This window comes from Geospiza fortis, unplaced genomic scaffold (genome assembly GCF_000277835.1).
Source record: "Geospiza fortis unplaced genomic scaffold, GeoFor_1.0 scaffold195, whole genome shotgun sequence".
NCBI classification, from domain to species: domain Eukaryota; kingdom Metazoa; phylum Chordata; class Aves; order Passeriformes; family Thraupidae; genus Geospiza; species Geospiza fortis.
Window position 1 is genome coordinate 5,393,936 of NW_005054324.1, and position 18,187 is coordinate 5,412,122.

Here is an 18,187-nt window from a genome sequence, read left to right on the forward strand (position 1 = left end):
TTGGACCCGCCTGAGAGTAATTCTCTGTATAGTCCAGTATTCAGTGAGGAATGGGAATAGCTAAGATCAAATCATTACTCTAATGAACATTTAATGAATTTTAGCATGGATGAAGTAAAATTTTCCCATTGTGAAAGCTTATCATCAGTGAGTAGACAGCATCTGGCAACAGCAACCTTCACATGCATCCAGCTGTCTAGAGGTAGAGGAGCAGGCATGAGTTTTCAAGAAGATGCACCATTAGAGACCTGTTTTAACAAACAGCTCTGAGATTAGAGCTCTCCAGGGAAAGTCCTGCACACAGAAGAACTGGTGAAAAAAGACCTGCTCTGGCAAAAGAAAAGTCACAGGGTAGAAGTTCATTGTATACAGCATGCCCAGGCAGCCTTTTTTCTGCAGAGTTGTCACCCTCTGTGTCTAGAACTCATAATTTTACCATAAAGCACTCTTGTCTGTGTCTGTGGGGCATGGAGTTGAGCTATACCATCTCCTCAATTTTATTTGATATCCTTCTCTGAATCCAAAAGAATTTGCCCAAGAACCTTGTTCAAGTCTTGAGTAAACAGTGGGGTAAGAGGGGCACCAGCACTTAATGAACAGTACCAAAGATTGACATTTCAAACCTATCACTTTTATTTTGCATTATAAAATCTCCAAAATAGAAAGAAAACAAACAAACAAAAAAAAGAAATGAAAACACAACCTAAAAATAGAAGCCCGCAAGTTTCACTAAAACAAGATCATTTTGGTGCAGAATCAAATGAATGTTTATTTTCAGTTCAGCTTTATTTGCAAGGCCTTACTCACAATACTGTATTCATGCTTTGGGTAGATTAAAAACAACTGAAAAGGAGGTAACTTTAAATTAGGAATCACTTTTTCTAGAAGGTGTGGGATCTCCTCTTAGCTCCTGGTAAATAGGTGAGGCAGTTATTCACCACAGAGCTGCCATAAGTTGCCTATTCTTAGGGATTTTTACTCAATTTAGAGATATGCAAAAAAACTTCTAATGAAATCATCATGAAAAATGGAGGGGAAAAAAGGGTTCCTGAGACACCAAGAAACATACTGGCATAATGTTCAGCTGGCAAGTCTTTTACAAAACTGTTTTGATTGTTTCTCTTCTCAAACATTTAAGAACACAAGTCCTCTCAGCTTAGTAGAACATACATTTGCACACACACCTATCCTTAATTTTCTTTAATCCCACACCATTTCATGCCTTGTCATAAAAATGGCAGACATTCATTTTTTCCCAATCACCCTAATATAGGTTGCAGATATTAATTTTAACAATTTTAATATTATTGGGCAATGATCCAAATACCTTTTCCTAACTCTGGAGCTCTGTTTCTTTGACTGCCAGGGTTTCCTAAGGGAGATGTACAGCCTCTGATTACAGGTCAGGCAGGCTTCCCCACTTGCTCCTGAGACTGATGACTTGCATATTTAAATCATACTGCAAGTTGGATAATCTGCTTTCATAGCAAAACCCAGGGGAGAGAACTGAGTAAGAGGATACAAGGAATCCCCTGTTAAGGACTAGCTAGCTGAAGTATTTATATGCCCCCACCCCTCACTCTTATATCTGATTATCAAGGAGCCTTTATCTTTATGTTCACAAATCCCTCCAGCCCCAGAAGTGCTCCAGCCAGGGAAGCAGGGGCAGGGAGCCTGGACATCAGTGCCCAGAGCCCTGGGGCACTCAGGTGCCCTCCCTGAGGCTGAGGATTCGCTGCTGTGTCACTGCCCAAGGTCACCGAGAGAAGCTGTACTGGAGCAAGACAAAGGACGTAAGGCTTCAACGAGCACTACCACACAGCAAGGGAAGTCTGTCACACTCACACAAAGCTTTGCAGCTTGCCATTGAGCCAAGTGATTATGTGATCCATACCAAAAATACCCTGCATTCTCATCAGCTTTTTACATCTTTACTCTCATTCTTTCCTGCGGGCCAGAAAAATTATTCGGCGTGCATGCAAACACACAACAAAATAGATATAACTAGAATGGTGAATCTTCATTCCCAAAGCACAAGTTCTTTGCTATTCAGCCCAAAAATAGAAATAAGGAGAGGAAAAAAAAACACCTAAGCTTTGAAACTTGGCAGGAATGTCAGGAAATCATACCTTGAGTCACAGGGCACTCTCAGCATCTGTTCCAACTGCAAGCTTTCCATTCTCCCATATACAGCACAGCTACCTTCCTGTCTTTATTCCAGTCACCAAAACTAGCACCAGAAATATTGTTTTTTCTTTGCAGTCTCTAATATCCTACACATCCAGTTTCCAAAATGCTGTTTAGTTAGTACTGAAGATGAAAACTAGTTCACAGATGATGAGTTTTTGTTGTTCAGAAGATATTTGGCAAAACAGTTCCCAGTGGGTTGAAACAACAGCTCTGACTGCACTTAGGATTTCCAAGTGGAAGTGTTTGCAACATGCACAAAAGAAATGCTAGTTAATAAGACAAATGCTTACACTTAAAACTTTCTAAGGGCATCATCAAATCCTATCCAACAAAGAAGACATAAACACGTTATTTTTCTCTCATGTTTCATGCTTTTTAATAGCTTTTACTTTCATTACAAACACTTCAGTTCAGCCTGAACTGAGCACAAAGAGAATCAGCCCTTTAATCCTCAGGACAATACATGTTTTCTTCACACTTTGGAAAGCAAATATAGCAGCTGGTAACTTTTAAATCCTGTGCTTTGTTGTGCAAAAGATGGCAAGCAGAACCATCAAATTTAGGAGTGGAAAACACCAGCCACTTTACCTAGATCATTTTCCTACTGGTATAAAAATGTATATTTTTATACTTCTATCCAACCTAATTTTCAGAAAGCTAGGAAGTAGGAGGTTTGGCACTTTTCTCGTCATAACACAACTGGATTAAACTTTAAACACCATGCAAGGGAGTACTTCTTGGCAATATTTTTTTTCTAATAATCAGCCCATAATTTAATTCCTGAAACAATATCCTAGCTCTAGCTATAAATGGCTGTGCTCTACTAACTCCTCTTTATGAGTGGAATTTGGAGTTTTAGCTTTGTAGTTTATCCATATTATAAAATTATTATTTGGAGAGGCATGTCTGTGGAGATTAAGTTGCCAGCTCCCCCAAGATCAGTATTGTCCCATATCAAAAAAAGAAAAATCTCTTTTAATTGAACATATTCCTATCTATTTTCCTATCTATTTATGCTACCAATAGTACATAAATATGATTATTTCTGAAAATTACATAAAGCAATAGAGGACCCACGTTCACCTTTTCTATGTGCCTGCTGGACAAACCCTACTCAAATATAAAGCCTACTAACAGTGATGACAGAATATTTTAATAGACATAGGACATTATTTTCCTCTGGACACATCCAGTTTAAGAGTGGTATAATTTACTGGCTTCTCTGGAATTCATTGTTCTCTCAGGAATTCTTCCTCACATAAGCAAGACTAAAAGTCACACAAAAATCAGACACTGTTTCCCTTTTGAGTAAACAGAATTCAACAAGTAGGTCCTATCCTGCCAGCCATAGAAAAACTACTATGCTATAACTATGTACACTACTTGTCTCATCTCCTCAACACAGAAGACAGAAATTTGAATCCTAAAACAAGTCATGCCCCTGCAGCAAGACTTCCATAGTCTTGGGATTCCAAGGCCTTTGCACTTTCTATTCAGTGTATGATATCAGCCCTGACAGCCTATTTGTCTCTTTCTGTGGTTTTGGTTTGGTCCCAGACACCATAGCAGTGAGCACAGTCTGAATTCCCCAGGTTTTTTTATGCTGCTCCTAATGATAAATTTGTTCCTGTCTCAGATTGCCGAGATATATTCTCTTCTCCCACAGCACTGTCTTGAAATGTTGTTTGGACTATGTGGTTCACAGCCAATGAATTTACAGTAATAAAATAACAGCAAACATCCTTTACAAAAGCACAAATATATATGCTGTATATTCTCTCCCTTCTATTATTGGCCAATAGTGCTAATATAGTGCTGAATTTCACCATGCTCCACTTTATTTAATAGTCCATTTACATATGCTCCAAATAGGCAGGTCAGCCTGGAGACCTCCTGCAAACTCACCTACATTCATACCACACACCCTCTAGACTGGTAAGTTCTTGTCTAGATGGCAGCCCTCAGGACACTCAGGAAGGAAGCAAACCAGCTCTTCTAGGACACGTTCTATGTTTCAGCACTACTCATGAAACCAAAGCATACACAGGGTACCCAGACAAGAAACCAGAATGGCAAGAAAACCAGCCCTTTCTTCAGTTCCTTTCCTGGGCTTTGCTTCCAAAGCATCAAGCCTAGAGAACCATTGTAGGATCAATAGCTGCTCCAATGAATTGCCTAAGTAAAACTGTGGTCATAAGTTTTCTCTAAGACCTTAATATTTCACAGCACTTTGCAAGCAAAAAACAAAGAAATTTTATATGAATAAGAGTAACTATCACTTTAGGGGATCAGTGGTCCTGTAAAGGAATGGAGTTCCTTAAAAAAATTGTGCCCTGCCTGCAAGGCAATTGCAGTGGCATTTTAAATGTAACAGAGCCACTCTCAAAGTAAAAATCTTATGGAAATTGTTAGGCACTTTTCATAGAATGATACCCAAAATGGGCTATCATAGTTTTGCTACTTTCCAATTTCTAGAAGAGCTATGTGCAACATGCACAAGTGACTAAGGAATAAAGATTCTGCCTCTACAAATACTATTGCTACATAACTAAATGCTGGAGGCACCTTTAGTGAAAAAAACTTAAGCTTAAGCCAAAACTTAAAAGATTAATTATTCCAGCTCAGAGAAATCACTTTTGCTCGTGTCCTATAGTCTCAAGCTGTAAAAGAAATACAATAGGAAGAGAGATCTCACAATACCATGGAATATCTCAGCATTGCTATCAGAAATAGTCTACTTCAGAGAAGAGTTAGAGCCCAGTATCTATCTGAAGTGCCAGACAAGAAATCCTACAGGGAGGGAAAAAAAGAGAGACCCTTGTGCCTTTAGAGTTCAACCTTTCAACAAGCATTTCCCTTTTTTCCTGTTATCTCCATAGATAGATCCCTCTCATAAGTTTCCTAATTTACAGCTCTTCCTCCTGCTGACACACTCATCCTCACAACCTGCAGAAACTGAGACTCAGAGTCTTATTCAGCGTGTCTGAAAAAAATTTTCTTTGAGGACTATGGAATTAAATAGACATTTGAAAAATACTGGCAATACCAGTCAAAAAGTAGCTCTTAATTAACCTAGAGAAAGAAATAAATGTGTTGGAAAAAAAAAGAGAAAAGGAGATGAGTAAAACTCTTTCCAAAGGAAAGTGAGGAAGGATTTAAGAAACTGGCACCACCCTTAGCAGTGTTTGAAATCTTATAAAACCTCCTATCAATTCCATCAAAGGTTTCCAAAGCCTTCCAGTGAGAAGAGCTTCTATCTGAAGCAAGTACCAGCATGTATCAACCCATAATCTTTCTGTAAACAAGAAATATGCATCCACTCTCATAGACCTGGTCCAGTCTCCTTCTGAAAGAATTTCATTCTTTCTATTGAGGACAGAGACAGCCAAGGGCCAACAGCCTCCTAATTTAAGGCCTCACTTAAATGCTTAATTGTCCTGTCAGAGAGATAGGGGACATAATATCTTGCTGGGAGTACATACAGATTCTAGCCCAGGGGAGTGTTTTGCTCTTGGCTATTTAATTCATTCCTGTGGAATTTGTGTCCTCCAGTAAGACTTTTGTTCTGATGACTACTTCTCTCTGATAAATGCTAGGAAGCACAAGGATATACATTGAAGCACTCTAAACCAGTTTAATCCTAAAAGCACAATATGCTTTAGGGGAAATAATGAGAATGGAATAAGCACACACAAAATCTACTACTTGGCTGTAACACAATAGTGCCTGGTTTCTGATGACAGTCAGAATGGAGAACTATTCATATTGCCCAACTGCTACTGTACTGAAACAATTAAACACCAGGGGGCAAAAATCATCTTAATTTGGTTCTCATTGTAGCTAATAAAACTAACATTGCTGGAGTAAAGCACTGGAAAAGCATCAATGGTCCTTGCAGTGTCTTGGCTTCTCGTCAGCGTGACGTATCAGCAGAGCTCTGTCCTGAGAGATCAGCAGCAATGTCTGTGCTGGTAAATCACATTATTCCAGAGCACATCTCTCAGCAACAGCTCAGCTGCCTCCACTGTCAGACTGTCAGGACAGTCCATAACTCGGCCATGACCTGTACCAGCCAAGTCTCCCCATTTTCTGACAGGCTTCAGAAGTCATCATGGGTCAGGAATCATCCCCTCCTGGTAATTTGCATGCAGATCCATGATTTGGGGGAATAAAGGAGTATGTGACATGGGTGTGGATTGTCTGTGTCAGCCAGGAAAGGGTGAAATCTTTTCTCTGCATATGCAGCTTCCTTCATATGAGAGAAACATGTGTAGATATATATAGATATATATTCCCTGCCCCCAGGGAAGTAGAAAGAAAATCAGATTGTTGGTCTTTAACAGCTACACTCTCTTTGTAAGGTGCTCATGTATTGTGCTTATGGAATGATGTAAAACCCTCAACATTTTAGACAGTCTCAACATGCCTACAAAAGCAGGGGAGACATCTCAAACATTTAACCACCGTTAATCAAGCTTCTGATTGTTCCTGTGAAATGCTTAAACGCGAGCAAATCAAAATGACAAAAGAGAAGAACAAAAAGGTCAGAAGATGCTTCTCAAGCCTTGTAGCAAACCAATGACAAACAAATGAAAATAACACAGGAAAGCAGATTACCCTTTTGCTTTAACCACAGGTTATAGTTACATCTAGGAATGTGAGAAACCAAAATTGTTAAACTTTTAGAGGAGTATTTAAGAAACTAATATACTGAAAAATAATGAATGAATGCATCAAGTTGGTTCTGTACTCTCTTGCCTCAAGCAGCTTAGCACAAATAAAATTTGATGCTAATCAGTGCTAGCAGTTTTCACAGAATCTGAAAACCTATTATTTCCCCTGGCTGCAACTAAAAAATTTGGCAACTGTTTCATTATTGTTGCTAGCAAAGTATCTCTTGTATCTATAATTTTATCTTGGTGTTGACCTGGTATTTGCCTCTCTTGACCACACACATTTAACCTGGTAATGATAGAGAATCGCGGTTGAGTTAAAAGTGGTTTTCTGCATAATCAAGCGTCTACTGCCATGGAAATATAAAGAGAGATGAACTTTTCTTCTATGTAAAACAAGTTCAATTATGAAAAAAATATAATTACAATAAAGGTATTTTTCAGCCAATAACAAGACAAGATGCTCAGGCACTAAACCGATACATGCATGTATTAAGCTACAAAAAAGCATTGTAAAATTAAATTAGATGTATTGGTTTCTTTTATAGTTAAAAATTATTCAGAAAGTGTGAATATTATCTAGAACAAAAGTACAATAAATATGTTCATCTTAAGACCTATTTCAAAATGTTTTAGTCATCTTCTCCCTACGTACAATAATTTTTCTTCACACTTCACAAAAAATCTTCCACATATGTTTTAACCACCAGGAAAAAAAAACTCATCCTATTACATATTTCAAATGGTATGCAGTGGAAAATATTGACAGATGTAGCAGGACACAGTGAACAGAAAATGGATATATTTTAATCAGTGCAGCACATTTTCTTATTAATGAATGCCAATATGTTGGGTAAAATTCTTGAGCCTCTTCTTTAACTCTTTAAAGTATATAATACAGCTTTTCCATTATGGAAAGGGCCTGCAGTCACACATGGAATAGACTGACTCCTGTGTCTTCCTAGAGCCTTTGAAGTCTGTGATGCTCATGAGGTGCAAATATTTCTGTAGATATAGAGTCTAGACCAGAATCTGTGTATGCCTCGGGTTGCCTCACAAAAATATGTTTGTGGTATCTGAAATTAGGTGGTAAAATGTTATCACATTTTATTTACATCATATTCCTTTTCATGAGATGCACTCCACTGCCACAGTTTAAATTCAAAGCCCAGCATTTATGAAGTTCAGTGAGATAAGCCTCTCTACTATGGTAATGCCCTCATTTCTGGGAGGCCTGTTGTCTGCTGCTCTGTGCAGGTCTAGAACACAAGGCAGCAAAAGTGCCAAATGACAGCCAAACATAAAAAGACCTGGAACTGAGCATAAAAATAGCATCATCCAAGTATAGCCCTTGTAGCTGTGTACAGCTACCAGGCAAAGATGTACACTAAAACCCAAAATGAGGCAATGAAACAACCAAAGTGGATAAGCAAAATGCTACAGGAACTAATATATTCACTTCTAGATTTACTGAAAGACACTCTGCCTCGCATTTTGGATGGTTGCCATAAAGTTGAAAGTGTTACTCCGTAATGTCATTTGTACTTGTACTTCTGTAGAGGTAAACGTGGATGAAATGCGTAAGGCAAATGTGCATGAAGTGAATATTAGTCCCTTCAGACAGCACCTATTAAAGTGGATTACAGCTCTGCAGCAAAAAGGAAATTTGGCCAAACAGAGGAAATAAGTAATTTAGCCTTGGGAAACTGGTGAAAACAGAAGGTGAGACAAGGAAAGGCCAGGCAAGGTAAAGTAAGTCAAGGAAGGAATAAAGCTGTTGATGAATATTTGGCCTTATACACATGTACATAAATATATACACAAAAGCTTGAGATCACAATTCACCAAGCATACTGTCCACCCATCTCAATTTGCATGCAAACCATCTTCCCTAGGCTGCTCCTAGTGTGACACTGGCTAGAAGATGTGTGAAGGTGACAGATGGAGTGTACCAAGGAGCTCAGAAATAGTATGTGGGTTTGGATGTGAGGACACAAGCATCAACAAACACCTTTCTTTTTCCAGCAGATTTTAACCATTGACATAAGTTATTCAGACATTAAACAAGTAGAAGCTTTGAATACAGGGAACATAACACATGAAGTGAGCTAAGTTACACAGTCTCTTGTTTCCTCCAGGCCAAGTTTGGGGGGCCTGGGAAACAACCCAGATACTCCTAAGTGTCACACAAAACAGATAAAAGTTCCCATCTAGTCATGCCTAAGCACCCTACAGGAAAACAGAATTTCTTTGAAACAAATATAAGGAAGGATGTAAGAGTAATATTTTGACAGATTGAGTCAATAGAAAGGTTTCCTTTGTGATAGTGAGAGCTGCCTAACTGAGACAGCCAGCTCCTCAATAGATCCTACCAATCTAAGATCCCTTGTCTCTGTTTTCTTTGTGAAGCAGCCCACTCCTGATGTTTCCTGATAAAAACAACTTAAAATTATGGAAAAACCAACAACCTTAAAACAATCAAGAAATAACAGGTCCACTTTCACACAATTCAATGCTCCAGTGTTTCCTGTATGTAAAGTGCCTCTGGAAAGTCTACAACCATCAGTGGGTGAAATTTAGTCTGTCCAAATTTATGCCTTAATGTTTTGGCCCTACTAAGGGTAAGACCAATGGAAAATCACCTGTTAAGCAGCAAGACACCTCAAAACTCACAGAACAAAAAAGGAGAGAAATGAATTCAAGGCAAGCCATTTGATCAGGAGAAAGGCCATTAGGGGTCATTTTATGTGGTGGCCTCCCTCTCCTCTTCTCATGGAAACACTTAGATAAAAGAATACATTTGCTATCAGTTTGTGCTATCCACCAGATCATCAGGTAGAACTATTGACCTGTATGTTTTCTGTCATAAAATCAATAAAAGAAAGAAAAAAAATAGCAAAAAAAGAAATTGCAAGAAAAAGAAAAATAGCAGCATAAAAGTTCAAGCTGCTGAGAGTAGCACTTCTTAGACTTTGTGTATTCACATTGAGAGATATAGTATGCTTCTCACAATTTCATTCCAAATTAAAATTTTGCCAGATAATAATGTTCTCAAAAATATGTAGTCCTGACATTTAGGAACTTCAGAGCAGGTATTAAAGCAATACTGAACTTCAAATTACAGGTTCAACTTTCTAAATAGCTCTGTTAAACAGAAATATGGATGAATCACACTCATTCTGGATGAAATGGAAATAGGCATTTGCATGATGGTGATTGCTGACTTCAACGCAAGTACAGACATTTACCCCAGCTGAGGGTCCCACCTCAACACATACCAAGATAGAGTAAACACAATTTCATGCCTGCAGCTTCTATGAGCACAGGCCAAGGTCCAGGTCCTCAGCCTCAAAGTCGTGGGGATACATCAGCTGAGAATTTCAGCCTATGTCTTTGGTCTGAATACAACCCAAAACGGATTATACATCTAAGTTTCTGAAAAATGACCCCTAATTTCCTAATCTTCTTGACTATAACCATTGTGAGTGGTTTCTACTGTGCTTCGAACCCAACGCCTTATCCAGAAGCCTTTACTTATGAAGAGATTCACTTCTGAGAGGAAAGTGTAAAAACAGATTTCACACGCTAGTCCATCATCAGACATTAAAGGGTATAATTTATCTTTTTTTTACATTATTAAGAATATTTGTGCAGGATCCGTATTTAAAACTAAAAGAGATGTCTCCTCCTTTCGCCAGCAGCTGTGTTACATCAATTAAATGGGTAAATAAGATCTTTCCCCAGAGGGGATATCACATGACCCTCTATTGATTAAGACTGCAGTAGAATGTTATTTGCAATCTTATTGCATAATGTAAATCAGGAGGTAGCTGTCAAGGTTTCAGAAGACAAATTGCTGCTATCTTAGACAATTCATAGACCTCTTTCCTTCTTGCTGCTCTTAATTCACAGTTAATGCATGTCTTACCAGGCTTAGTTTCTTAAATCAGTCTATAGAACCCTATTCAACTCAAAACTGGGTCTAAGTTGTAGTCTACATGGCCCTGCATTACAATGGGTATTAAAGTGACCATTCCATTTATCATTATTTCATAAATATGCATTATTTAATAGGATGACACAACTTCAATAAAGGATGTGAACTGAAAAATAGACACATCCTGCAACATGCTGATGATTCCCAGGACAGATAAACCTCCCCACCAGGCACAATTCCAGAGGTGCTCTCCATATAGAACATTTTTTAAGTCTTAGCTCTGTTTTGTGTACTTGATTTTCACAAGTAAAACATTTGGCTAGAACTAGTCCTCTACTCTCAAACCTGTGCAGTAACTGCAGCTGAGCATCAGTTTTGAGACTGAAAGGAACACCTGACCACAACCCAGCAGTCACTTTGCTCCTCCACTGAACTGTATATCCATCATTATTTCCTTTGAGGGAGAACCAAAAGGAAGGACTAAAATCTCCATTCAAATGACTGAAATACACTTTGCTGAGAAACCATTAAAAAAGGGCAATCTTTCTCTACTACAAATCAATCTCAGTTACAACAATTAGGAAACAAGTGCAACACTTTTCAAAATACGTAACAGCAATATTAAACATTATCAGAATCTTCTGCACCAAAGTCAAAGAAATGGCCTTTAAGTGGGTTTTGGTGATTGTAAAGTTGTATGAAATAAGGCAAGATTTCTGAATGGATGAAAGGAACAGTGGGTGGTAGGACAGTAAGAGATTCAGACATAAGTTACAATTGTTCTGCACGTAGAAAAAAGTGCTCAACTTACCATCATCTGCTTGCCATTACAAAGGATTAAAAGTTAAATATCTGCTGCCTGATCATTACCATCCAAGCTGATTGATTAGAATGTGCTCATCTTCCCATCTAATTTAGCAAATTTACAGGTGGTAGGTTTACTTTTCCATTACCTAGAATGTCTGAGCTTCATAAAGTATTTGGAAACAAATGCCGCTAGAACTGTCGCCTAAAAATAATCTCTCACAAGGTGATAACAAAGTCTGTAAAAAATATCACTTTGCAGAAAATACGGAGGAGGTAAAATTTCAAGAAAATCAAAGGCTTTACAGTACATTTCATTTGGCTAGACATGCACATCAGCAGCACTAGATTATTACTGGCATATCTTTCTATGTAAATAAATTATCTGGTCCTCAAAAAATTTATTTGTGTTAAAATCTAATTTTTCATTCTCCTGGAAATTTGGGAAATTAATCCTAACCCAGTCTTGATGAGCATAAATGCTTAACATGGAGCAAATTTGAGTAGTATAAAAGTAAAGATACAAATGCCTAAAGAGTTAAAATGTGCACAGATTGCTCAGAACTTTAAGAGAAGTGCTGGGTACCTTAAAATAGGATCTGCAAACACTGCTTTTATGTATTTTCCCCCCTCTGCTTTGAAAGGGCAAACCAACCATTTCAGATTTTTGAATGTGAAAAGTGTCCTTTCTTTTCTGAAGGTATGACAACACAACCACTTCACTTATTTCATTGTTCTTGAAATTTAAAAAAAAAGAAAGAAAACAAAGAAAACATTACTTACCTTAAAGAGTCTTAAAATATTTGCAACCATAATGGACACAGAACTTGCTGCAGCACCTATCACACCTGATATCTTGTCTGGCTTAGTGAAAATAGGTGGGTCACCGTTTGCACACTTGACGTCTGAACCATCTTTTTCTATCAATGCTTGCACAAATGTTAAGGACTGCTCCAATGCATAAGTGTCCCTGGAACACGTATCAAGGATACGGACACCCAAGGTGATATTGGCAAGAAGATCAGGGTCTTTATTAATTTGATCAACTGCATACAGCATTGCCTCTAGTCTGTGGATCCCCTTCTCCTTCTTGAGCTCCCCACAAGCCACCCCTCTATCCCCTTTTGCATGAACGGGGAACAGTCCTCCCAAGATGATGTCCCCATCCAGGCGAATGGAGTGGGCATACTCCTGGCCGTGAGTCCTTTGCATCAGCGTGAGTATCCAGTAGAACTTGGCTGTTAACAGGAAGAAACAATGGCAGGAAACCAATCGTTTGCCTTCGTATACCATTTTCTCTGAAGACGTTGTTGCAATCCAGTATCCAGGTTTTCTTCTTGCTAAAGGATGAGGCTGACCATTTGAAGCTGCACTTTCTGGAGGCTACCATCAGTGCCCAATAAGTAATATAGAACCATGCGGTGGGTAGGTCAAAAAAAAGATCTCAGCAGAAGTACATAAAATGTGTTTTACAAAAGATGTCCACTGATGGAACGGGTTGACCAGCTTTTCTGAGGTGGTTTTTCAATTGCTCTTAATTGATGGTGAGGAGTAGGGTAGTATGTCTGGTCCTGATGCTAAAAGGAGGTCAGTAGCTTATGTCCTTGTATTTTGCCCTACAGCTGAGGTACTTCTGAAAAAAAAAATTAAAAAACAGTGAGAAATTCCATTTATTTCAGCAGTTTTATACCTGTCACAGTGTACTTACTTTTGAATAGCAGTTACATCACCTAGGTTTTACTTTCAATGTTCTTTAACTTAGCAAATCTTGGCCTTCAGTGAATTTGAACATCTGGCTGCACTGTACTATAAGCCAGGAAATTGATGATGCCGGCAGAGCAAGAGCCGAATCAGGGGAACTAAACTTAGCTTGGTGTTCAGATTCTGAGCAGTAATTCATATTTACCTTCATGTTGCATGGCACCCAGAAACAGACCTGATCCATAACACACTGTATTTTCTGTTTTGCTGCATGATTCTGTTCAACTTTATTATTCTGCTCCAGCCTACAGAAGTGCAATAACCACTTACACTCTCACTCCTGGAGAGGTCTCATTTATGACAATGGAGTAATCAGGGCGCCTGAATTTAAGTACACCCTTCACCCAATGCAGTACAAGCACATTCAATTCATTTGGATGTGAGACTGATTATTTCTCCAATGGAATTCACTTTGAGGGGGGCCTAACTATGTATCTAATTCTCCTTCAAGATAATGTCTAACACTAAATTATTTTTATGAAAAGGTAGCTGATTTCTCAAGTAAAAAGAACACAACATATTATGTTAGGAAACCAGCTAAACATCCAACGTTCCTTTTTCAACATTTGACTTGAGCTGAGGCTTAACATTAACAGGGTCTATTTTCTCTATTCCCTGCTTGCATTTGGACCACATTAAATAGGAACAATGTTGTGCCTGCACTGACATTTGGAGGGATCCCACTGATTTTAACGAGATGAGGATTTCAGCCTACATATCTAAACACCTGACTGACTGTTATAAATATCTCCAAATTGCCCACACTTTAATTCTCAAGTGAAGACATTTATTTATTTCAATTCTTAACAAAATTATACATGCCTGAATAAATTTTTAAACCTCTGAGGAGAAGAAAGTGAGAAGTAATTTTACCTGGTACTAGATGGGCACACTGTGGGCAATTGAATCTGAACCAGTCTCTCAATACAACTGTTACAGGCTATGGAGAGCAGTGGACATCCTAGGGTACAATTTATCTTATCCTTTTTTTTAACAAAAGTTTTACTTACTATGGAATTGATCACACTGAACAAGTGTCTATATCACTGCCTGTACAGAAAATCCAGGCATCAGGCTCATCTGTAAATATTTACTTTTTCCTTAGTGATCTGACTGGTTACTACCAAAAATATGGTCACACTGGAAGACAAATACAGACAAAACCACAAAACTTTTATATATCATGTGGTAACAAAACTCAAAATGCACTTTGATAATGCTTTAAATTGATAATCCTCTTCTTACACTAATTTTGTTACATTATTTCCTTCCATTATAACACTAAACTCACAAAAGTTGAAGTAGTCTTCAAATTATGGCTATTTGCAGACCTGAGAAGAAGATTCACAATGGAAAGTCGTTTACTGAATGTGAAACTACCTCACTGTGAAAATGAACAGTTGAAAATTAAACATTTGATGAGTATGAATAAAATCACTGCACCTCTTGACATTTAGTTTTGCTTGAATTTGGCTCAGAGTTCAATCCAAGCGACACAAAATCTGTGCTGTTTTTTGTGATAATCCCATCATTCTCCCTTGGCTCTTTTTAGACACACGGGTTACAAAGGTGCCTGGGCTCCAGCCCTGTGAGCCAAACTCAGAGTCATTCACAAACTGAACAACTTGACTCACACTACAGTGCAATTTGATCCAGGCCCATGGGATATTTCTCATATGGTCCACACTATAGAGAAAAGATTGAACTACTAACTAGCCACAGTTATCTGTTGTTTCAATTGCCTTAGTAGAAAAAAAACAGTTATGGGTTCAAAATAGTAAAGAGTAGCCCTAAAATAGGTACAGAGGTAATTTGCTTTATGGTTCCACAATGAACTCAGTGGTCCATGCATGTATGTACAAACCAGACACGGAGAAATTCACTAAGGCAATAAAAGATAAGACTACTCTTATTTAACGCTATATGGAGAACAAGAAAGCACCACTGACAAAGGGAAAATATTCCTGAAGGAAAGAAACGCTGCTTTTTCCCTTTTCTCAGCTGCAGGTTAATTCCTCACAGCCAAAAAATGCCCAGAAATTAAAGCAAGTGTCAGTCTTCATGCAACAAATAGTGATGGATTCAGCTATTTCATTCTAAATTCTAACAACAACAGAGAAGCTACAGAGAGCCCAAGATCATCAGTCTTATACTTTATCTGGAACTGACTGAAAATCAAATGAATTGGCAATTAGCATTTTTCAACATTATAGCCTTCATAAGCATTAATTGCTTTGCCTCAGCTTGCATGGTTTCCTGAAGGAGCATGTTTCTTAGCTGCAAGTGTCCGCTGCTTGTCTATAAAACAGAAATAAAATTTTAAAGTGTCCTTTTTAAAAATTTAAGACCTTTTAGTCTTTTTTTTAATGTTACCTAAGAAATAAAAGCTTCTATTATACTGCCTAATTTATTCATGGCACACTGCTTTTTATATATTGATTAACATTACCTTTTACAGAACATTTCAAGTCTGTGTAGCTAAGCAGAAAGCATATGATCTAAATTAATTCCATTTTTATCAATGAATTTTAGTGAAAAAGCACGGGCCTCTGGGCTATAAAGCCTGAATGAACTTTTCTCTTGTGCAGAGATTTCATTTGAAGTAAAATGCTGTCCTTTTCCAAAAGACAATAAAAGTTTGAATTAATGCAAATATATTCTTGATTTACCAGGTTCCCCACTGTAGTAGCTGGTGTTCACTAGAAACTTGAGTTCAGAGAAGAAATTCATATATTTCCCCTGCACAGCCTGAGAGTAAGTGCACCACAAAGCGTCTCTTCCAGTCACCTTGTAATACATGCTTCTCTTGGGTTTATTTCATTAAAAATATCTGGCATTATCAGAACATATTGCTATTTTTAAAGTCAGTATTTCAGCACAAACCTCCACTTGTTCTGCTAGAATATATATTTATTTTTAAACCTAAGGAGGCGGAGTACTGCAAGACAGGGGAGATGGAAACTTGTGCATGTAGTGTCTGGTTCTGAAATTACTTCCTTCATAAAATCATTCAGCTTTATCAGATATTTGGTACTCAAGGTTGTGTATTTTTGTACCACACTGCCAGAGCCAGTGCATCAGAATGAACCCAGACCAGTCGTTACTCCAACCACAGACTCATTGCACTAAAAGACAGGCTCATTATAGAACCTCTTTATGTTAATGAAAAGGTCTAAATAATGGGTTGAGTGACAGATAAATACTTAAATAAATATAGGAAATGTTTCTATTTTGTTAACGAGGTTCCTGAAAGAACCTCTTCAGCTGGCACTTAAGTTTTCACTGAAAACATGTAGAACGAGTCAATATGTTCATCAGGATATACAGTTTTAAAAAATCTCACAATTACAGACAGCATCAGGAGCAAAGAATACTCCCTGGAGCATAGGCAGGAGGGACATTTTACAGCTGGCATTGCTAGACAGACATACATGAACCCTCTACTGAGGGACAATATAAGCTATCAAGTGAGGGGAAAAAATACCTCAGAAAAAATGTTTAAAATTTTGTTTGAGCCAAAAAAACCCTAATCTCTTATTGTATTTAAAGCATGGTTGGAACAGTACCAAGATAAAATAAAGCAAATATTCTGTGAATTGGGATACAAGAAGTTCTAGAGTGAAAACCCATTCACAAAATATCAGATTGTCCAGTCAATACAAAACTGATCTGATTTTACTGAATGAAAACAAAACAATGGCAAATTCCATTATTAAGTTCTGAGGAGGAAAAAACACCCAAATTTTATTATTTTGACGTTTTACTACTGACGTGTCTGAATTATGAAAGAATTCTCTTGTTAACGTTCATTTCAATGTTCACAAAAGTTGCTTCTTTCTCCTGTACAGCATTCCTCAACGAGCAAATAGCTGAATTTCCACAGAGAACAGGCAAAGAGTTGCCACCTGCACACAGTAGCCTGACACATATAGAAGATTAATGGGTTTTGCTGACAACAAAAGGGAATTTGGAAAACCTTTGGCCTTGACATCGCAACTCCTAACTTGCAAGAGAATTCTTCACTGATGTAAGTAGTCTTATCTACCTCGGCTCTTCTGTAATGGTTTGCTGTGCCCCTGCCACAGAGGTAACCTTTACACAATAATCAGGACTTCAAGGCGAATCACTCTCAGCATCTCGTTTACAGGAACTATTTCTTCCCTGTGCAGTCTGATGTCTACCCTCAGCCTGATCAGCCCCTTTTCAAATACTCTACAACACCTGCCTTCACCTCCTACCCTGCAAATATCCATTTACCAAACAAGCTACCCTGTGAAAATCCAACACAGGTCCTTCTGCTGGGGGGAGACTAAGAAGAGACTACAATTTTTAAAAAGAAAACTACATTGAGTATTTTCCTCTGCCCTTGGTTGGACTTTTAATGAACCCCATCAGTATTAACACCTTCAGAAAAAGGCTTCACCTCTGGTTTAGCAAACGATGATCAAGATTTTCCCAGGCACCCTAGGAGAGCTTTCTGTGTTGTTTCTGCTTTCATTTGACCCTCTTTCCCACCAGACTCCCGCTCCAGTCGGCACAGCTGAGCGGACTCATAGCAGGCGCGGCTGGTGCAGTCCGGGGCTCTGCAAGAACGGCTTTGCCCCCAGAAACGCAGCCGCACGCCGAAATCGTCCCGGGGCACCCGGCAGGAAAGTCCCCCACTGCGTCCACTCCCGACCCCGGCGACGGCTCCGGCGAGCGGGCGAGTGCCCCGGGCGAGCATCGCTCTGCATCCCGCTCTCCATATCCCGCTCTCCGTATCCGGCGCATGGCGCGCCCGTGCGTTCCGCACGGCGCTCCGCGAACCGCACCCCCCCCTCCG

At 38.6% G+C, this 18,187-nt stretch overlaps 1 protein-coding gene across 1 annotated transcript in view; it reads right to left on the reverse strand.

Annotated features, from left to right (window-relative positions):
• GRM8 (glutamate metabotropic receptor 8) overlaps positions 1-18,187 on the reverse strand; it is a 314,925-nt gene that overhangs the window by 294,809 nt on the left and 1,929 nt on the right. The window contains exon 2 of the mRNA XM_005420915.2: positions 12,388-13,237. Coding sequence (XP_005420972.1) covers positions 12,388-12,897 — 510 coding nt within the window. The 5' untranslated portion in view covers positions 12,898-13,237. The remainder of the gene's footprint in view (positions 1-12,387; positions 13,238-18,187) is intronic.